Source organism: Gymnogyps californianus, chromosome 3 (genome assembly GCF_018139145.2).
Source record: "Gymnogyps californianus isolate 813 chromosome 3, ASM1813914v2, whole genome shotgun sequence".
Lineage (NCBI taxonomy): Eukaryota > Metazoa > Chordata > Aves > Accipitriformes > Cathartidae > Gymnogyps > Gymnogyps californianus.
The window spans coordinates 45,997,896-46,019,665 of NC_059473.1; the positions used below are offsets into that span (position 1 = coordinate 45,997,896).

A 21,770-nucleotide genomic window follows, 5' to 3' on the forward strand; every position below is an offset into this window, starting at 1 on the left:
AATGAGATTGCTTTTGCCTTTAGTTTGCAGAACCATTTGTTGACAAAGAGCACGTACACGTTTGACGCCTCTCATACCTGATTTGTCTCAGAAATCAAGTATATTAACTCATTTCTCACATTTCCAGTCAGGCAACCTATTTTACAGTTCAGTGAAGCATGTTTGTTCAAGATTCACTACTAGTTTCTCTTGTTATAGACAGTACCTAAACTCACTCAGGACAAAGTCAACTGACATAGAAGATGAAATTTCTCAACTTTGACCCAAATTTACCAGCATATTTTACAAGCACGCTGGTAGTCATTGTTATAATTGTGGGAAGGACACTTTATTCAAGAACAAAATCTTACAGAAACAGCATTCACAGTAACATACCCAAAAAAACAAGGCCATGACCTGTTAATAATAGCCTGCAATAGGTAGCAACTGCAAAGCCTATCCACCCAGCTCTTTGTCACCTTTATCTCTGTATAAAAGAGATCTTGGCATCATAATACTTCATTGTAAAAACACGCATGGGCAGAGGTGATGTTTTTCCATAGCTGGTCCAGAATTGCTCAATTGTTTTGAAAACAGATCTATTTTAGGACATTTGTGTATTTGAGACAGGACTTGCCTACAGCTTAAGTTCCTCCCCGCCCCGACAGGCTATACTATTCACTGAATTCTACAGGTCAATTCCCACATTTGTTTTCTGTTTGTTGTTCAAATGAACACTGTTGATGTAAAAGAAGACATTAGAAAAAAAATTCCATTTAACAATACTCCCAATCCTCCCTTCTCCTTTACTCTTATCAGTTGCAGTGGGAAAGACAAACCAGGAAACTGATGAGAACAATAGTAAGGGAAATATCTCTCAAAAAATGCTTCATGATGTGAGACCATTCATGATGTGAATCTAATCCTCATCTTAAAAACATATGACAGTACAAATACTTCTGTCCTTGTAAATGTCAAGTTTCACTGGGAACACTGACAGATACTGCAGTTTTAAGAAGGAAGTATGGAAAATTAACATGTCAAATCAAGTTTTAGAATCAGTATTTGTAAAATTTTCCACAGAAATGCAACACAAGTGAAACTGTGTTTGCACTGTTCCTTAAGAAGGAAAAGTGTTAATACAGAAAGGATCTCTTAAATCAGACTGTTATTAGATATACAAGTGAGCGCACTGGTGAGTAATACAAGATGGCCACAACTGCCATGTGAAACCCAGGCTTAGTGAAAATTTAAAATTCAGTATCAATTTATTCAGAATATGCAAGAACAATCCGATTCACATTAAACATCTGTAGCATATTTAAAAAATACACCAATGTTTAAAAAGAGTTTAGGTATCATTTGCCAAATTCCATTGCACGTCAGTTTATTTCCCAATTTCAAAAGGGAGCAGCAAGTAATTGATTATATAAAGGCAAACATATGTGCATCCAAGGCTAATATAGCCATTTAAAGTTGTAGCAACAATATATGAAACAGCATAATTATTTTTTCTTTTTTTAAACAAAAGTATTTATAATCAGTTTTACAAGTAAGGAATCAAGCTGTTAACTGTTTAACCAGTTAAATACTTTCAGTGCAACAAGAGAACTGTTAACATTTCAGAAAGTTTATATAGAAAACACATCTGCTCAGTACTCATCACTTCTCACAGCACAACAGTTTTAGTACTCAACTGACTGGCTTGTTGGATACTAACCACCAAGCTGGCTGGCTTCCAGAAGAAGCAAAATAAAGACCGTCAGCTCATGTCAATTTAATGCCATTTTGACCTGTAAAGCACTGAAAGTTTAACTGAAAAATCATGATGACTTTTATGACATGGCCTGGAACAGTCTTTACCAGTATTGCTACCAATATTCCTCAACTTTTACTTACTAGTGTTAGGATATGGGGGTCAGTTACGCATGCACATAATACCTATATCCTAAAAAACTAGTGAACTTTCAACACAGAGTTTGTGCAAACCATCAGAAAAAGCGGGTGGAGAATCTAGCCGGGATCCTGGACCAGAAGACACACATAAGACTGAAATTCATTAGCTTCCATTTGACCACTCAACTTTTAACAGTATAGCTAATTTTTAAATCCTTTTTGAAAACAAGCTCCTCAAATGATTTTTTTCTTTTTTTTAATTGAGCCCTTAAGTGTAGGGCCTTCTCCTCATCTGCCAAGTATCTTGTGCTTGATTTCCTAGCACCTTCATCGCCCTTCTGGATTTTCTCTTCTCCTGCTACAATCCACCCATTAAACCTAAATGGATGCTTTGCTATGTTTTTGATGCCTATGCCTCTCCCATCTTTGACAAAAGCCTGTATTTGAGATTCTCACTCTCATCTATCTTTTCAAAAAGGTCACAGGTGAGAAGGACCACCTGACAGTGTAATTGTGGCTTATGCAAAATATTTACTATTCTAAAAATACATGCCACTTAATTACACTGCAGTAAACAGAAGAATTCTAATCTATTATAGGTGGTTAAGAATGGCCAAAAACACTTAAAAACAACAACACAAAGGGGTCTGAAGAACAAAGATAAATTAGCAGGATTAAAAGTGTTTTAATTTTAAAAACTGCCTTGAAAATACGCAGTTCAGCAAGCAGTCACCTTCTCTTGTATTACCCAGATTCTGCAGCAAGAACATTGGCACAAACATCCACCTACTAAAACCTGAGTATTCGATTCTTTGGAACACAAGTAGCAGCTAGCTTCCTAGTCAGCGCTGATGTGCAACTCCACAAAACTTGTTCAGCATGCTGACAGTATTTAAATTTAAATTGCAGTTCAGAAGAGGCACATAGGGAAGTAACCACAGCTAAGCAAACCCTGAGCAAAGTAGTTTTCAAGCCATGTTTTCAGCCCTGGTTTATCTTTTTGAGAAAGCTTTCTGGAAGGTTTTATGCAAGACAAGAATCAAGGTGTTCATTTATTTTAGACTCGAAAACCTCAGCCAGGCAAACAGGACAACTGACTTTTTTATCCTGCCTTACAGCAGTGCTGGAACTTGCAGAGGACACTGTAGATTCAGCTTTGGTTTTCATAGGTGTATTTATACTTAAAGTGACATCACTACTCCCTTTTTTAATGAAATAGTTTTCAAAGGCAGTTTTGTCTTCCATTTTTGGCCACTGCTGCAGTATATTAGTACTTTCTGAGCTTTTTTTCTCAGTTGCAACCTGAGCTGCTGTTGTCTGCTCAAAACAGATTTGTTTTGGTGGCCTGTTATAAAGTGGCATACCCCTCTTGCCATTTGCAGAACCTTGGTTTGATTTTTCTTCCATAACACGAGCGATTTTAACAGGCGATCCACTAACATTCTTGTAAGCTTTTGTATTAGCAACAGAGGGTTTAGGAAACTCACGCTTTGAAGCTAAGTTGATTTTCTCACTGGCATCATCAGTATAAAGTGGAAAGAAGATGCCACTACGGGGTGATTTTTCAAATTTTATCTCATTTTTAGGGATTGGTATTGTCCTTATGGCTGAACGATGCTGTGAACCAGGTGTTTCACTGTTTCTAACACTGCTGCTAGAATTCATGCTTTTTTCTGAGAGTCCACTGTCTCCTCCTCCAAGGCGATATCCCTTTCCACTAAAAGGCATCAGATCTTGCATATCACGCATTTGTGTCTTGCCTGCAAAATAAGAACAGAAGAAAATAAGAAAAAAGTTAGTAACTTTTTCATATATAAATTATGGGCTTACTATTTTATGTGCTTCACCCGAAAAATCTGCTGCTTGAAAGCAGTGCAGCAAACTAAGCCTTTTGCAAATAATTAAGTTGAGAAGGAGCCTAGAAATGCACAAATAAAATGGGCCCTGTTCTTTGCTACTTAACAGTAATATCTAAACAAAGCTCATGTAGTGGTTGATCTGTATTTGTTCAAGGAACTGTCTGGACAAAAACAGTTTGGAAAAGAAAAAAATAATTATTTTAAATACCGTTATTAGTTGACTCAGAATTTGGAAGTTTTACTGGCTGAGTTTTCTCCTTGGATTTCTTAGAGAAGTTCTCTGGCTCCTTTACTTTTGTGAATGTACCTCCACACGTCTCTTGATGCTCAACCCACCAAAAGTCTCGTGCAGAGGGTGCTCTATTCATCGAACGTTTCACATATCCGAAGTAAGGTTTTCTATTTTGACAGGGGCCATTGCATCGCCACCAGTGCTGGCGGTACAAATCCACCTCATCATGAAAACTATGATAGATCTAGGTTTAAAAAAAATAAGCAGTCATTCAGAAAGTTTCTAATTTTATATCACTAGCTCTACAATATTTTTAAAAAAAATATATTGCCATTTCATTCTTTCCATTACTGCTGTGGTTTTTACATTATCAGTTAAAAGAGCTGAGCCTGGGTAAAATTTGATCAACATTTAGCTACCATTAAAACAAAGCTTTGAAAAAAGACAGGATGCGTAGGAATATGTCCTAGCTATCTTGTTTGAACTGCAATAAAATCACTTTGAAAATCTATCTACAGTTTCACCCTAAATGACGTACTCTTTAGAATGCATTGTAAACAATACCAGTATTGTATTCTCCCTCCAGCTCTTATGTTAATTGATCTTATCAGACACATTATTTTCAAATATCATCAACCCATTAGCCTCTACTGACACAAATCTTAACTAAAACAGACTGCTCTTCCCCAAATATTATTCTGAACATGGAGCTATTCTGTCCCTGGTATCATTAAGTTGTTTCAAGTTTAAAACAAAAGTTTAAAGAAAAATACTTACAGAGGGAATAATTGAAAATTATATGACTAACAACTCACCACATCTTCCTCAACCTGTTCCCACCATCATCCCCAACAAAGTAACTATAGAACTGGCATACACTTGGATGCAAATTTGTATTGGTACCAACTGTGGAGTGTCTAACAAGAACAAGTATATTACTCATATGTATTACTCGTATATATTACACCAGGCATACTAAAAAACCAAATCAGGAAGACACCTCTATTAAATTAGGTTAAGTGGATTATGCTTACTGTGACATTGGCTCCAGTCAAGCGATTAATGCGACGCATGTGTTTGCAGAACTCTGGTCCATGAGATTCACGATCTTTGTCATTATTAGTAACAAAAAGCAGGGCATGGATCATTTCATGCAACAGTGTCTAAAATGACATAAATCATTAGCTATTTACCAAAAAGCATTACATATAGTTTCAAAATTAAGCTGGAAGTATTTTACTCCTCTACATTTATCTTGGTACCGATCTTATTTTCATGCATTCACATATTCAGTCTGGGTCATAAAAACATAATACTTATTCTACCTGTCAAATCAGATTACCTCTATTTCCATACCACCAAAACATGCTGGAGAATATTACTACAATAAGTGACATTCCAAAAAGGAGAAGTAATCCTCAGACTTAAGTCAGATCTTTAAAGAGATCATCCCATCTACAACCCAAAAAAAGAGACGCTTGTGAGAAAGTTGAACCTCTACAGCATTTCTGTTTATTAAGCAAATCTGAATGTTGAGCCAACTCAGAGCAGCAGCCCTGACAGAGGCACAGGAAGCAACACAAAGTTATGTTTACAGTCATACCCTGTATCCTTATTTTCTGCTGTTGGCCTTTTGACCTAAAAGATGAAACTACAGCCATTTTCTGATTGTGCTTACAGTCCAAGTTTGTTTTTAATATTAGAGGATAATTTAGGAGTAAAAAAGTTGGGGTTTTTTTCTTTATGAAGTCAGTAAAATAAACAAGTGACTTTAGACTCCTACTCAGACTTGCCCATTTAGAAACATAAAACTGAAAGATTACCACGATACTGCAACACAAGCAACACAAATGTAACAATAAAGCCACCACTATTTTACTATCTATAAGTCACTGTATATAGAAATCCCGCTATGAAGTGTAAAATGTTTGTATGGAGTGGTGGGGAGGCACAATACATTTTATGTGCAGATTCATGAGCAATCTTCAAATACCTCAACGAGATCCTTCCTTGGTCTTAACTTTAGAAGTGGTTCACTTAGACGAATGGAACACATTCCACCTTTTCCTTCATATCTACACACTCCAGCACAGCTGAAAGAGTCACAGAAAGAAAATATGAAAAGCTACTTGTTTCTGTAGTACATGAAGAAAATTGAGAGTTAGAGCTAAAATGCCATCCCCTTCCAACACATGCTAGGTAACGCAGAACATGAAAAAACACTTTTAGTAGTTACTTGAAAAACTCAACATCTTTAAGCAAAAAAAAAAAAGCCTGCAAGTTCCTTAGAATAAGTTGTGACTGACCTAGCAAAAGTGAAACTATAATTTATTAGATCTCTTGCAATCACTTAATTCAAAGCTAGCAATCCTGAAAGAAAAAAAAAAAAAAAATCACAATGGACTGTTCCAAGCTAACCTGTTTAGGAGGCAGAGGACTGTTTTCATTAGAACTCCTGATGGAGTGAAATACATAAAACAGAGGCTGAAGATACACAGCAGCCAACACCGACTTAACCGCTGGTTGCTGCAATTTCACGCCTCCCCCTCCTTTTGACTCTTACTGAACCTTCACATATCATCACTTCTGCATGCTAATCCAGCAGAAAACACTTTTTTTTTTTGTTACTTAGTCCTCTACCAGTTCAGTATCCAAATATTTTCAAGTGTCTAAAGAGTACTGCAACCAGCAGAGGACAAGAGGGGACAGGACTCCAGCAGCCAGCAATTGCATCAGCTGATCTGCTGCAGAACTGCAGCCTGCAGTTCAAAGCTTTTTTTTTTAAAATCTCAGATTTCCTGTATATTCCCCTTCCTAGTCTATTCTAAGTCTTGTTAATATACTATTATCATTTCATATTTGCCTTTCTGCCATGCTGTAAACTATCATAAAAACTGAGAACAAGAGAAATGACAGCAATACAAGTATGTTCTTTCAAGTTTCAACATACACCGTTTAAGACCAAGTTATTTATTCCACTTTAACATCTCTGCAGTTTTCCTGCACCACGGGAAAAGCCATTTATGGCTGCCAAGGACAACAAATGAAGGACAAAACAGACAATGACAATGACCAACCCACATCCTGGGGTACGAACTATGTTAGAAAAGCAGGAGGCTCAAATATGTGGAAGAGAAACTGTGGCACTAGTACATCGCCCCTATGAAGCCACAGTTAGGAGCAGCATATAGCGAGCGACAAATGACAGCTTTTCCTCCCCCTCCCTGAAACCCACAGCTACATGATGAGATGAGCTGCTGCTTATTTGATGGGTTACAGCCTCTTCCGACAGCTCCGACACAGCACCAGCACACTGCTGGGGCCCGTTCAGAAGCACGGCAGCTTCTGAAACCTAACGCCGGTGACCGCCATCCTGCAGCGCTGCTCGGGAAGGACCGGCTTTCCCCGCCGCCTTCCCGCTCCTGGCGAGCCCCCCCCCCCCCCCCCCGCCCCCGGCTCCCCACCCGAGCCGGGCGAGGCCTGGCGGGAGGCCGCTCACCGCCGCGCCCGCCCCGAGAGCCCCGGCCCCCTCCCCACGCAGGGCTGCCCTGCGTAGTCCACCGAGCGCACGCCCCCCCCCCCCCACCCGCCCCAACCCGACGGCGTACAGAGTCATGCGTGGGCTCCACGACACCTCGACAGCCGCCAGGCGCCCCCAGAAGAGCGTCTCGTTGAACTGCACGAAAAGGCCGTGCACGTCGGGGCTGGGGTCCAGCAGCTCCCAAGCCTCGTCCACCACTGACAGCGGGCGGAGGGACGAGGGGTCCGGCGAGGCCTTAGGGCACACCGCTGCTACCGCAGCCGCAGCCTCCTCCTTATCCTCCGCTTCCCACAGCTCCTGGAGCTGCAGCGCCAACACGAAGTCCTCCTCCATGCCGCGCAGCGCCGCCGCGGGGCCGCCCCAACGGCCGGGCGATAACGCCTCGCCGGCGGTCACGAGAAGCCCCCGGGCGCATGCGCACTGTGCCACAAACAGCGCAACGCCACCACCTCGTTCCGACTACGCATGCGCCGAACACCCTCTAACGCCCTCCCCGCCCGCGCATGCGCGCAGCGGGACCCGTGTGCGACTCCTCCCCTGCCCCGCCCCGCCCCGCCCCGCCCCATCCGAGGCCGGCGCTTCCCCAGCAAGGCTGCCCCGCGTCGCTCCGGGCAGTTGCTTTCCGGCGGGGCGCCTGCGCATGCGCGATCGGCGAGGCGATGCTGGCGCAGGCGGCGTACGTACCGCTGTGCGCAGGCGCAGCGGCGGTCTCCCCGGCGGCGGCCGCGGCGGCGGGGCGGGCGCCGGGCGGTGGCGGGGCTGGAGGCGCGGCGATGGCGCTGTCGCTGGGCGAAGGCGGCGGGAGCCGGCTGCGGCGGCAGCTGGAGTCGGGGGGCTTCGCGGCGGGGGAGTACGTGAAGCAGCTGTCGCAGCAGTCGGACGGGGACCGGGACCTGCAGGAGCACCGGCAGCGCATCCAGGCGCTGAGCGAGGAGACGGCCCAGAGCCTGAAGCGCAACGTCTACCAGAACTACCGGCAGTTCATCGAGACGGCGCGGGAGATCAGCTACCTGGAGAGCGAGATGTACCAGCTCAGCCACATCCTCACCGAGCAGAAGGGCATCATGGAGGCCGTCACCCAGGCCCTGCTCCTCCAGGCCGACCGCGACGACCCCGCCCTGGGCGCCCGCCGCGCCGCCGCCGCCGCCGACCCCTTCCTGCCGCTGTCGGCCAAGGAGGCAGCGGCCAGCGAGGAGGGGCGGCAGCGCACGCTCACCACCCTCCTGGAGAAGGTGGAGGGCTGCCGTGACCTCCTGCCCGAGAGCCCCGGCAAGTACCTGGTCTACAACGGCGACCTGGTGGAGTACGATGCTGACCACATGGCGCAGATCCAGCGGGTGCACGCCTTCCTCATGAACGACTGCCTGCTCGTGGCCACCGCCCTGCCCAACCGCCGCGGCGCCTACCGCTACGATGCCCTCTACCCCCTCGATGGGCTGGCTGTGGTCAACGTCAAGGACAACCCACCCATGAAGGACATGTTCAAGCTGCTCATGTTCCCCGAGAGCCGCATCTTCCAGGCTGAGAACGCCAAGATCAAGAAGGAGTGGCTGGAGGTGCTGGAGGAGACCAAGCGCAACCGGGCCCTCAGCGAGAAGCGACGCCTGGAGCAGGAGGCCCTGCCCCGGCCTGCCCCGACGCCCCTCGAATCCACCAACCCCTTCGAGGAGGATGAGGAGGAGGAGGAGGAGGAAGACCCCTCTGCTGAGGAGGAGGTGGTCGACCTCTCACTCGAGTGGATCCAGGAGCTGCCTGAGGACCTGGACGTCTGCATCGCTCAGCGGGACTTCGAGGGGGCGGTGGACCTCTTGGATAAACTCAACGAGTACCTGGGGGACAAGCCTGTGAGCCAGCCCGTGAAGGAGCTGCGGGCCAAGGTGGATGAGCGGGTCCGGCAGCTTACAGACGTGCTGGTGTTTGAGCTGTCTCCAGACCGCTCGCTGCGGGGAGGGCCGCGGGCCACCCGCCGAGCTGTGTCCCAGCTCATTCGCTTGGGCCAGTCCACCAAGGCGTGTGAGCTCTTCCTGAAGAACCGGGCGGCCGCGGTGCAGACGGCCATCCGACAGCTGCGCATCGAGGGCGCCACGCTGCTCTACATCCACAAGCTCTGCCACGTCTTCTTCACCAGCCTTCTAGAGACGGCGAGAGAGTTTGAGACGGACTTTGCTGGCAACAACGGCTGCTACTCGGCCTTTGTTGTCTGGGCCCGCTCGTCCATGAGGATGTTTGTAGATGCTTTCAGTAAGCAAGTATTTGATAGTAAAGAGAGCTTGTCAACTGCGGCAGAGTGCGTCAAGGTAAGAGGGTCCAAAGAGGGTGGTGTGACATGATAGCCAAAACAAAGGCTGCAAAGCTTGTAAATCCTCTTTTCTAACCCTAGTTTAGTTGTTGACTCTTGAGTGGGTCTCCGGAGAGGTTTCCTGCATTGAAAAGTTAATGCTCATTTGGGGTCGGTTTGGTTTTTTTCAGTTTAGCAGAGGAAAGCATTAAGATGAAAATACACAGCAAGAAAAACCCTGCCTTTATCAGAAATGCAAAATGTGTGTATTCTTAATTTGCCTTTAACCAGTAGGAGGTCCTAAAATTTACATAAGCTGCATCTGAATGATGAGTATTTGAAGACCTTTTTGTTTGTTTTCCAAGCCTGTCCTGGACTACATTTCCATAATTTTTTGCAAGACTAACATTCTCAGGTTATGGTTTCTTTCAGCTTTCTTCACACACAAAAAAAAAAGTGTGGGGGGGGATGTTTATAATGTAATTGTCCAGAGTATTTTTGACAGGCAGGGTTTCTCTTTCAGTTATTAATTTCTCATTAATAAGGAATTTCTTAAAGCAGGAGAAATAAGTGAAGTATGACTAACGCTTCCCCGTTTTCTGAGAATGATAAATTTGGTAAATGTGTAAGATGTAAAGGGGGCCTGCACACTAGTAACACCCTTCACTTTTTGTTAATACCCAAGGTAGCTAAAGAGCACTGCAAGCAGCTTAGCGAGATTGGACTGGATCTCACCTTCATCATTCATGCCCTTCTGGTAAAGGATATCAAAGGTGCTTTACAGAGCTACAAGGATATCATCATTGAGGCCACCAAACACCGCAACTCTGAGGAGATGTGGAGAAAGATGAACCTAATGACTCCAGAGGCCCTGCGGAAACTCAGGGAGGAGATGAGGAGCTGCGGGGTAGGCAATTTTGACCAATACACGGGTGATGACTGCTGGGTCAACCTTAGCTATACTGTAGTAGCTTTCACTAAGCAGACTATGGCCTTCTTGGAGGAAGCGTTAAAGCTTTACTTTCCAGAGCTGCATATGGTTCTTTTGGAGAGTCTTGTGGAAATCATCCTGGTGGCTGTCCAGCATGTTGATTACAGTTTACGGTGTGAACAGGACCCTGAGAAAAAAGCATTCATTAGGCAGAATGCATCCTTCCTGTATGAAACTGTCCTTCCTGTTGTGGAAAAAAGATTTGAGGAAGGAGTTGGAAAGCCAGCCAAGCAGCTACAGGATCTGAGAAATGCTTCACGATTGATGCGTGTAAATCCGGAAAGTACCACCTCTGTGGTGTGAAGTGACCTAACAGTTCTTATGAACAGAGTGTGAAAGCACTTACTGAAAATTGTAGAAAAATTGTACATTGAATATGTGAACTAAATGGTTTTTTTGAGTCCCTGAAAAATGCAGAAGCCTAACTGCTGCATTCCAGAAGCTGAAGACTTACAATCAAAGCCTGCAAAGATGCAATGCTTTTCTTGGTGGATGGGGGGTAGGAGAGTGAGAAGTAAGGTCGAGGTCACATGTGCTTGGACAGCATATCCTATAAGAATGGCTTGTGTAGTGTTTGTGACTTGGGAAATACTATAATATACAATTTTTGGCCAAATGTTTGTGAAAGTCTTAAATATACGTATACCATATGGCAGGAAAAGATCACTTCTCATCACGTCACTGTAGGAATTCTTTTTTAAGGCAGCATTTTGGTAGGAGGGGAAGTGCTGAAACACTCCCAGGGTGTGGTATTCGGTGAGGCACATCCACCATCCAGATGTGACTCAGCACTGCAGATAAACAACGTGGATTTGCACAGTCTGATTTGTTTGGTAGCAATGCAGACTCTTCAGTTTCTCCAACGTTCAAATTCTCTTCATTCATTTCAGAGGCAGATATAAATTAAAAATGGTTTTGGTATAGGTTTTTGTGTTTGGGTGAAGCGGCTTCTTCTATTTAATAAGCTGGCCTGTCAGCTTAAATTACAGCTCTTGGAAAACAAACCTTCTGCTGTCAGAAACATTTGTTCCCTTCACAGAAGAAGTGAGAATAACTTTCTTCCCTTCCCCTTTGTGTTCTCCTTCCTTGTTTTCTCATGGACTTCATTGGGGTCAAGTCTATTTGATGAAGTGTGCCCTCTTGCTTGAGGTGCTGTCATAAATGCATTACGGGCCATTACCTACTGGTAGAAACCGTAGTGAAGAGGCATAAATGCTCTTGAGATGTGCAGGGCAGGGAGAGGGTCTGAACATACTGCTTCATTTGGAAGAAACAGAATGCTAGTTTTGCTGTGCAGAAGCAGCACGGGATGAAGAGACTGGGTGTGAGGCTTTTTGTAAATGATGTGATCTTCAAAATACACACTCTGTCTCTCCTGCAAATATTAGTATCATTTCCTGTAATACAGCAATAACCAAGAAGAACTATCTTTTTTGCAGAAAACACAAGGACTGTATTTGGTTGCGAACTCTAATGTAGATGGGGGAAGTTTATGCAAATGCATGTATGTTTGGATTGAATGGTGATGGCTATCTCATTCAGTATATGTCTCTGGAAATAAAATAAGTCCAGTCTTGTGTAAAGGCTGGCTTTAGAAAGCTGTCAGCATCATCTTCTAAGCTGTGTAAGCTTCCCCTTTAGCGCAGACTTTCTTAGTTGTGAGAAAATCATGTTACAGCTAAGTAACCTTGTATTAGACCCTCAATAAGTGTTCTTGACTGGAATAATTGAGTATCCTGTTCCTCTTGCACTTTCACGTGAAAGCTTTTGCAATTTGTATCATGGTAATGAATGCCTTGTGACTGCCTGAACAAACAAAAGATACCGCTAGTAAAACATCCTGTGTAACTGCTTGTACTGGAACTTCTTCATTTCTCCCTATTTTCACAGTGCTAGTTCAATGCAGTTTTCACTTTAGTGGCTGGTTTTCGTTCTCTTGCTCTTTGGATGCCTTTTGAACTGTCGGATTTTGCAAAGCATCCTGCTGTCTCTGCTCACTTGCTTTCCAGTGTTCGGGCCTTTTGCTAGCAAATCACAGAAAAAAAACGTACAAAATGGTTTTAAAGGGTAACTCATTGCTCTTAGCTAAAACTGGTTGAAAACCACTGAAATAGCTATAGTTTTATTTTAAGGTACAGGGACGGTAAGAGTTAGAACTTGTGTGAACATGTTATGTCTGAGAGAGAGCCACACAGGCGTTATTTCACTAGTGAACTATTTTTGATACCAGAACCTAGTGAAGTATATCAAAGTAATGTATTCTCTGTCGTCTGTTTGAAGTGGGCGAAGGTAGCAACCTGGCCTTACTTAATCTGAGAAACACTTTCAAGTGGATTGTAAGTGAGAGCTCTCCATGATGACGGGTATTTTGGAGGAGAGGGAGAAGGGAGGGCTTTTCTCTCAAGACAGGTATATTTTATTGTTTTCTTTACAACAGAAGAAAGCAGAATAAATACAGATGAGCCTTATGTAATATTGTTGGGTTTTTTTCTGTGCAAGAGAAGGGTAAGCTGTGGAACTGCAGCTCAAGACTCTGATTATTGTGATGCTTGAGGATTTTGTGTAAGAAGCTGAATTGTGGTTTCCCGATTCCCAGCTCTGGCATAAGATTGAATAGGAGGAGAGCCCTATTCATGCTTCTACTGCAAGCTGGTGTAGCACATCTTCATCCTCATCAGAGGATGAAATGTAGAATGTAATTCTGCCATGTGCTCTGTTATGCCCTTGTCACCACTCCCTTCATCAATCTGTTTGCGGCATGCAGGGCCTACTGATCTTGTCTCTGCCGTCATCCATGGAGCAGTGGGCTTACGTGGATGTTGGTTTTAATGGATCAGGGAATCTGGCCTTTCGTTTGGGTGATCAAATATCATGTTCGTGTGCCTGTCACAATTCAAACACACATGTGGATTTGTATAAACTGCTGTAGGTAGCATTGATATTTTGTAACTTGTGAATCTATTCAAGTAATAATAAAAGAAAAACTAACTTAAGGAAAATGGTGTGCAATTAAACACGCTTTGTATGTTAATTCAGTTAACAGAAAAAGTCAACATATGCTGAGAGTCATGGTTTAATAAATTTCTGATTTGCAGACGGTAGTTTGGAATGGCACTTTTCTTTTCCTGAGCTGTACACTTGTGGGGATAGTGTTGTTCAAGTTGGGATTTGCAGTAACTACTGAATAATACAATAGCAGTTTTGTTGATTTGGGGAAGAACTAGTCATATTTTTTTTGTTTTGAGACAATTGCATATAAAATCTGGTTTCCTTTAGCTGCTATGACAAAATTGTGATGTGTAAAAATGAAGATTTTTCTTTTTTAATTCAGATGAATTTATGTATTGGAATTTAATGCAATAACTTTTCTGAACAGTGAGGACCATGTATTAAAACTTTTGGACATACAACACTAGTTGTGTATTTCTGTTTTTATTACATCATCGTCAGAAAGGGGATGTTAGTTCAAAGTTCAAGTCCACTAATAAATTTCCAGTGAAGTTGAAGAGCTTCAGGTCAGTCGTTTGTGAGGGAGATGTAAGAGGCAGCCAGGTGATGAAAGCGAAGCGATGTCACTTCAGTTACATTCTTACAAAGCCAGCGTGTGGAGTAATATGGTGAAGTTGGAAGAAAATGTTTCTCAACATTGTATCTGAGTCAAACTGAGGAGAGGCTGTACTCCAGTCTGACAGGACTCTGGGCAGGTATCTGAGGAGGCCTTACCAGCACCAGGGCAGCGTAACGCTGTAGGGTTTGTTACCTTCCAGAGATTGTTTTGTCACTGGAGTCCATTCGTACTTAACGTGAATGCTGAATGTGCAGTACAGTCCATCTCCTCGCTAGGTGGAGCGTTGTCCGTTGAAACGGCAGTATGCCGTGGGCAGGCACAGGTGTTAAAGCTGTGCTGCCTCGCAGCGTGGCTTGGGATGTTTTTGTAGCACATTGGGGAATGAAGATGCTGCACCGAACGATTCAGATGTTAGGGTCAAACCTTTTTCCTTCCTTGGTAGTGCTTTTCTTCTGCATTTTCTAGTTTTTGTACTGTTAATTTCTTAATTCTTCATGTTTTCTTTTCCTGCTGTGTTTCTATGCCATTGGCAGGCATCCTGCAGAGGATCTCAGCTTTCTACTTTTTCTAAAGGTATGTACCAACATGTGATTTTTGTTCTGCCTGAGAGACCCTCTGCTAGACTGCAAGCCCCTGCAGAGATGTGAAAAGTTGCTTGTCCCAACTTCAGCTGTCTCGTGTAAGATGTTCTGCCTAGTGACTTCTCAAAGTCAAGCTTGTGTGACCTCTTGTCATTTTACTTCAATATTGGACTGAAATTCCAATGAGAGCTCACGCTCATAATGTGGCTTTGCACTCCAGCACAATAATGCAGAAGATCCCCACCACCAATCTTCAATTTACACACTCTTTACATTCCCTTTGCTGCGCAACTCTTATATTTTAATTGGGTTACCTTTTACTTAAAAATATTAGTAGTTCTGCAAACTCCCAGTGTGTTTTCTCCGAAGAAAATCAAATCCAGAATGGGGCTTATCTGTCAAGGAGCTTTGTCAGCATAGCCTGTGGACACATCCTTTTCCTCAGAGGCTGAAGAGTTGTGGTATGCATTCAATCCCGACAAACTCTGAAAGGCAGTGGAGAGAGAAACACCGCAAACCGTGAAAAGAATGTTTCCCAATCTTATGTAGTGTACTGTTTCTGTGAAAATAGATCTACGCCCTTTATAATTACAAGGAATGCTGACTAGAGTAATAGATCAGAATTTGATTGAGCACCTTGGACACAGAGTAATTACCTCTTGAGTATTTAGGAAACTTTGCTGATACAACTTCAGTGGCCTCAGCGTGCCCTGTAACACAGTTCTCAACTTCAGGGTTACAGGCTCAACTAGATTCTCTGCTACAGATGTGCTCTGTTTGACACAGCAGAGAGAAAGTACTAGCAGGAGGCCTGGCCTGTGCTGACCACTGAGCAGTATGCCCCTTCCCGGTGGTTTACGTGACTGATCAGGACAGCTTTAAGGCAATTTTAGATCACCGTTCTGTGACCCTGTGGTATTTATCCTCTCTCGCTCCCCATGCAGTAGCTGGATCACGGCTGCATTCCTTTCGATGGCCTGAGCATCCCACTTCTCACCCAAGCAGAAGATTACATGGGAGGACGGAGAGAACCTGCTCCCCAAATTACTTGGAGAGCTGTGATGGCACATGGTTACCAGTGGGGGTCCCACAAGAGCTCTGTATTGGTGAGCATCACCTCGGCGCAGGGAAAACAGGCATCTGCTGTATATGCAAGCAGATACGATTGCATTCAATTTGTTCTCATAGACCAGTACAAGAGCTAAAAGCAGGTATGAAAGCTGAGATATTAATCTCTTCATGTCATGGCAGGAGCTGGACTCTGAGGCATCGGCTTAGATTACCCAAAATATAATTTGGCCCTGCAGCTGTTGGGAATCTTGTTCAGATGTGCTAATATGTTGGCATGTGATTATTGAATGTATTGCACTAGGGAGGTGCACCAGGGAGAAGAGCAGGTAGCACTAACTTCATTGCTGCTTGGGAAGTCCTTGGAGATGCTTGCATTAATGATGACTTCAAGTTATTTAAAAAAACCAAATCATGCAGCTCTTCAGCTAGTTGCACCAACACACACGGTTCTTTCTCTGTCCTCCCGGAAAGCTGATCCAGTCAAAATCAAAACTGTCATGAAGGTGAGAGAGAGTTAGCCAAATCCTTTGCGATACGAGGCATGTGAATCTAAACACCTGCAAACTTGGGCAAAATTGAGATCTGAACTTCAGACACCCCCGAGCCATACTGCGGGCCGAGGGAAAACTTTGCCTCAAACACTTCCGGACTTCAAATTCTCTGGGCTTTGAGTCATTCCTACTGTTTCTAAAATCACAATTCATAGACAACCGTCTGTGCTAGTCAGATTTGTTAAGACTAACATGTTTTGGGTTTTGTAATTACAGCTTTACAGCACTGCTGCAGTCTGGAGACTCCTGTTGTTATGTTCATTTTCAGTTCTCCGGACCCAGTTTTCACAATAGGAAGGGGCCCAGCTCCCTGCCCCAGCTCCTGCAGGATGGGCTTGTCAGAAGAGTACTTGAAGCTCTGCAGAGAATCCTTCCTTCCTCAGGATTCAGTGAATTTTCCTCTCAAAAATGTGGGTCTCTGATAAGCAGCTCCTGTTCTGCTTTTTTTTCCCCTCACTAACAATTGGCAGGATTGTTTGTTTTCCCACTCCGCAATGCAACTTCTCCAGCAGAGGTGCCAGATTGGCTTTGTGGAGGAAGGAGGCCAAACTGCATGTTAAATTACAGTCCATGCATCTGTCTTAACGTAATTCAGGCCATATACCTCCCTGCCTGTTCTCGCTAATGACAATGTATGTGGGGAGGAGGGGGATTGGGAGGGTTGCAAGGAAAGATCTGTAATCTTTGTCCCTCCAACTTCTATCCAGCAAGGTGCTTAAGCACACACTGAAGAGCATAATATGTCCCCCCCTGAATATGAGAGGCCCACCTCTATACTTAGAGCTAATTAGATGTTAAAGTGCTTTTCATGCGTGGAGCATCAGTAAATTTCTGTTGTATTTCGCAAAACCAACTGGCAAAGAAGCGATAGAGGGGCAATACTAGAGCAAGAGCAGCACATGAGCGAACAAAATGTGTGTTTCTGTGACACCTCAACTCTAGTGCGACCAGTTGTGGTCCCAAACAAAGCCTTCCCCTTCTTCAGTGGGAGCAGTAGGCTCCATAAATCACCAGTGTTGCAACTTTCCAGGAGGCAGCAATAACAGAGTTGGACACGCTAAAATAAAGTTGCTTCATCTGACCGGCTGCGATACGTGGCACCGCGTTAGGGCGGAGGAAATGTTCTCGGGAAAACTATGACGCTTAACGAAGGGTGCGCAGCAAGGGTGGATCAGCTGCTGTTCCGGGATGTGCCTCCACCTGAGCCCAACACCAGTGCCGGCTGGCACAAGGGGCGGCAGTCCCAGCCTCCTGCCCACACCTCCATCCTCCCTCGTTTTACCCACACCCAGCGCCTCCCACCGTGAGCGCTTCCCTCCTGCCATCCACCCGGCCTGCAATAGATCTCCTCCCTCCCGGTGGGATTAAACCCCATCTTGTTTGCTTGGCGACAAGTGCTGTGCGCAGTAGGCAGAAGGCCCCTGCACTGCCGCCTGGCATCTTCACGCCAAATAGCCCCTCTCCTGGTGTGCCTGTAATCAGTCACCATTTTTTGTTTTCCCCTGAAGTTTATTACCATTTAAATAGCGTTCCAGCCTGAGACGTCCTGTGGGGTTTCTGGCTCTGCTGCCTCACACTCTGTGAAATTAATTCCCGTAAGATTGTGTCCTCACAGGAAAATGGTATGGGTTCAACTAAACTGGTTTAGAAACTGTTTTAAACCCACACAAGACCTTCTGTGGCCCTTTAGTTTTGACTGGAGCACTTTCTACGTACTTGGCTTGGGGTATAATACACTTAGACAGGAAAGTGTTTATTCCCAACCAAAATTACAGCACCGAATCCTGCTGTCTGGGGCAATGTTTTTGACTACTGTGGGCAAATTCCATATTTAACTCAGCATGTGTTTTCAGGCCTTGAAGATTTAAGGGCCAGACTGCAAATGCCTTTAATCAGGAAGCAATTAATTGCACAAATTTCCTCCTTGCAGTCAGCGTAGCGCTCATCCAGGTAATACTCCCTGTGAGGCGATGGCTCATGCCTGTGCACTACCTTTATTACTGTATATCTCTGCTAATTAGTTCCTGTTGGATGGTAGGCCAGGTTGCTACAGGGGGTTCAGATAAAAGGTACAATCAGTTAAGACAATCTAAAGATAGCTTTAAGAAGAAAAACAAATGGTTTGTTTTCCTGCTGAGCTCTTTTGTTTTTATTATTATTATTATTATTTCTGAAGAAAACTCGCAAGCAGGGGTCGTGCTTTTGATGGAAGTCAGGACTAGGTTTGCAAGGGTTGTTCCAGTACCTCGATGTCGAGCACACTCGACTGGAGCTTTTTCCAGAGTACCCTGGTGCTCACCCAAGACCAATCCCAAGTAGGAAACACCTAGTTCGTCTCTTTTGCACCCACCTCCATGCAAAGGATCACAGTCCTGGTTCTCCCTTAAAAACGATGCTCAGCTTCACTTTGACAGAGGTGTATGTGTGCCAGGGCAGGGAGAGCCAGGGGGGATGTTTAGCCCTCATTGACAGTCCCTGGGGCAGTGCATACACCATGTCTCACAAAACAGGAGGGTAAGGCTTCAGCTGCCCCTCTGCCCCACATTCAGGTCAGGGCCATTTACCCCTCTGCTAACGCTAACACCAACCTTGCTCGCTTTTTGAAACACAGGCCACACATCCTTCCTGTCCGACATGCTGCCTAGAAATGACAAACTCCCTCATTATGCTCTTATTATAATTTACTAGCAGAAACCTTCCTCTCTGCACACACAACTCTTCATGTTTGACTATTATAATTGTATTTTCAAAGTTATAAATAACACATTAGCCTGGTTTATGTGTTCATGCAAGTCAAGCTATAAACTGGCAGATGAATGAAATTAACTGTCTCCAGAATTCACATTTCTGTCACTTATTCAATTATTTGATCAACATAATTGCTCAGAGCAAGAGCTAATTGGAAAATGACATGCGTTTACCCTTTCTATAGAGGAGGAGAGGCTTATCAGGTATTTTACTGCAGGCACTTTCATTACTTCCAATATTCTGGAAGAAACAAGGTTTTTAAATGAGCCAGGCCCAAACACACAAAGCTTGTTTGCTAGCCAGATGCTTTCCCACCCTTAAAATAGTTCCAGTATTTTGCGGTGCAAGGGTTTGAACAAGTCTATACTGCAGTACATGCAAGTACCTTGGCACATGTGTATGGGAGCCGCAAGCCAAGCTTGTCTCCAGGAGTCTACAGCACTAAGTGTGTCCTTGCTTCTGTATATCTGTATTCATGCTGGTGCTGCAGCTATACGTGTTTGGTTCTGCCTATGACCGGCTCCCATCCCTGGGAGCTGATATGGAGAATATGGGCTGGCTGAGGCAGAAGAGCCTCTCAGGAGTGGGAAAGGCAGAAAGTGATTTTTTTGTTGTTGCTGATACAGAAAAGACTGTAATTCCCCACCTTGCCAGCTCAAACCCCGCATCAAGGCCACAGTTTGAAACACTGATACCTTTGGAATGATTGTTTTGTCCCTCGCCTCGCCTCGCTCAGATGTTCTGGTTAACATTGAGAGTCTGCACACACACGCACATCCCCACGTCTGTGCACTTTGTTATTAAATGAAAACCTAAGAAGCGGGTGCCAGAGCAGAGGGGTGGGGATGGAAAGGATCAGGAGGTAGGAGACTCAAATCCTAAACCGGTCCCTGTTTCCATTATTAGCTCTAGCATTGTTTGGGGTTGGAATATTTAATTTGTTTAAGTAAGAGACAAGCAAGCACTTTTCCAGGCTGTGTGGAGGGGGAGGAAGCTCATCTATCAATGCCAACAGTTTGCAACCTATTGTCTGCAGGCCCTGAGGGGATCTGTGGGTTATCTGTAGGGGAAAGGGAGCTAAGAAAATCAACGTGTTGTCAGTTGCCTTAAATTCATGACAGATGGTCTGCACCTCTGCTGGAAAATATTGGGGTCTGCAAATTAAAATTGGGTAAAAGCCAGTGTGTTTTCCTCCTGCTGTTCTTGAGCAGTTCAAGCATCAGGTTTTGGCTGCTTGAAAAGACTCCAAAAGTGGTCCACGGAGCATGTGAGGGCTGAGAAACACGCTGTACTGGATCTCGCCCCCTGAGCTCCAGCTGTGCTGCTAACACTGCACAAGTGGTACAGGACAGCTCTGGGAAACTCACTGTACTGCATGCAGTGTCCTAGGGGCTGGTACTGTCTATATTTGATGAGAAGTAGTTAACCAGGTGAGTAATTATTTAGTTCATCCAAGAGGAGATTAAGAAATGAGTGCAGCACAGCCTATTTGTACTTACACCAGGAGATTTCTGATAATGGAGGTTTTTTAGGGTAGGAAGCAAAAGTATACAATAAGAGAATAAAAAATAGCTCCCCCATGGGTGGCTAGGGAGCTTGCAGTGCTTGTATAAGTGTCCTGGTCGTCCCTGGGGGAAGGGAAGTTAGATCAATTGAACTACCTGTAAGCACAATTTTGTTGTGCTGCTTAATGGGGATGCCCTGCAGTTTGGAGAAGAGGGGTGCTGAGGACACTGGGTGCCATTCCTGCTCGCAGCTCTGCTACGCACATGGCCACAGCAAGCTGAAAATGAGGACAATGCCAAGGTTTGGTGTCCTGTGAGTGACTCTGGCGAGTGGACAAATAGCCCCTGAGTGTGATGCTGTGATCTCTAAGCTGTGACTAATGGTATAAATCAGTAACCTGATGGCACCACAGGACATCTCACATGGAAAATGCAGGCTCCTTTGTTGCCAGCTCTAGGCACAAAGGGGAAAAAGAAAAAAAAACCCACGATATGTTGGGATCTTGCAAATTCAGGCCGCTGCCACGGCCAAAGCAGAGGGAGGAGGCAGCCCTACAGCCTGCCAGGCCCCAAAGCAAAGGGGTGTCACAGGCGCCTCGCACAGACAGCGGGACCGGGGCAGCTCCCAGGGGAGCGCGGCGCCCCCGGCTCTTCACCCCGGCTCCGCACCGAGATGCGGCCGGGGAGATGCTCCCCTGGAGGCCAGGCTGGCACCCCCCGGCCCCGGCCCCGGCCCCGGCCCCGTCTCGCCCCGGGCCGCCCCCACGGCCGCGGCCGGGCGCCGCGGCGGCACCGACAGCAGGGGGCGGCCGCCGCTGCCGCAACCCGCCCGCCGCCCCGCAGCCGGCTCCGCATCCCAGCATCACCGCCGCCCCGCACCCGGCCCAGCAGCTCCGCATCCCCACCGCCCCCACCCACCTTCAGCCCAGCAGCCTCACAGCCCGGCATCCAGCCCCGCAGCCCAGCAGAC

General features: G+C 45.2%; 2 protein-coding genes across 2 annotated transcripts; one reads left to right on the forward strand and one right to left on the reverse strand.

The window, feature by feature from the left end:
* Window positions 1-346: 346 nt before the first annotated feature.
* SPRTN (SprT-like N-terminal domain) lies at window positions 347-7,861 on the reverse strand. The gene is made up of 5 exons (XM_050894307.1): window positions 7,575-7,861; window positions 5,960-6,059; window positions 5,001-5,129; window positions 3,943-4,210; window positions 347-3,635 (listed from the first exon to the last, which is right to left on the reverse strand). The coding sequence occupies exons 1-5, from the start codon at window positions 7,838-7,840 to the stop codon at window positions 2,899-2,901; spliced, it is 1,500 nt and encodes a 499-aa protein (XP_050750264.1). The 5' UTR covers window positions 7,841-7,861; the 3' UTR covers window positions 347-2,898.
* Window positions 7,862-8,280: 419 nt separating this feature from the next.
* EXOC8 (exocyst complex component 8) lies at window positions 8,281-14,188 on the forward strand. Its single transcript, XM_050894490.1, has 2 exons — window positions 8,281-9,804; window positions 10,471-14,188. Exons 1-2 carry the CDS (start codon window positions 8,281-8,283, stop codon window positions 11,077-11,079), a joined length of 2,133 nt encoding a protein of 710 aa, XP_050750447.1. The 3' UTR covers window positions 11,080-14,188.
* Window positions 14,189-21,770: the final 7,582 nt, after the last annotated feature.

Coding starts and splice junctions, on each gene's coding strand:
- SPRTN (XM_050894307.1), bottom strand. CDS start 7,840: ATGGAGGAGGACTTCGTGTTGGCGCTGCAGCTCCAGGAGCTGTGGGAA. Junction 4,211..5,000: donor TGACTGGAGCCAATGTCACA/GTAAGCATAATC, acceptor TTTTAAACCTAG/ATCTATCATAGTTTTCATGA. Junction 3,636..3,942: donor TTCTGAGTCAACTAATAACG/GTATTTAAAATA, acceptor CTTATTTTGCAG/GCAAGACACAAATGCGTGAT.
- EXOC8 (XM_050894490.1), top strand. CDS start 8,281: ATGGCGCTGTCGCTGGGCGAAGGCGGCGGGAGCCGGCTGCGGCGGCAG. Junction 9,805..10,470: donor CTGCGGCAGAGTGCGTCAAG/GTAAGAGGGTCC, acceptor TTAATACCCAAG/GTAGCTAAAGAGCACTGCAA.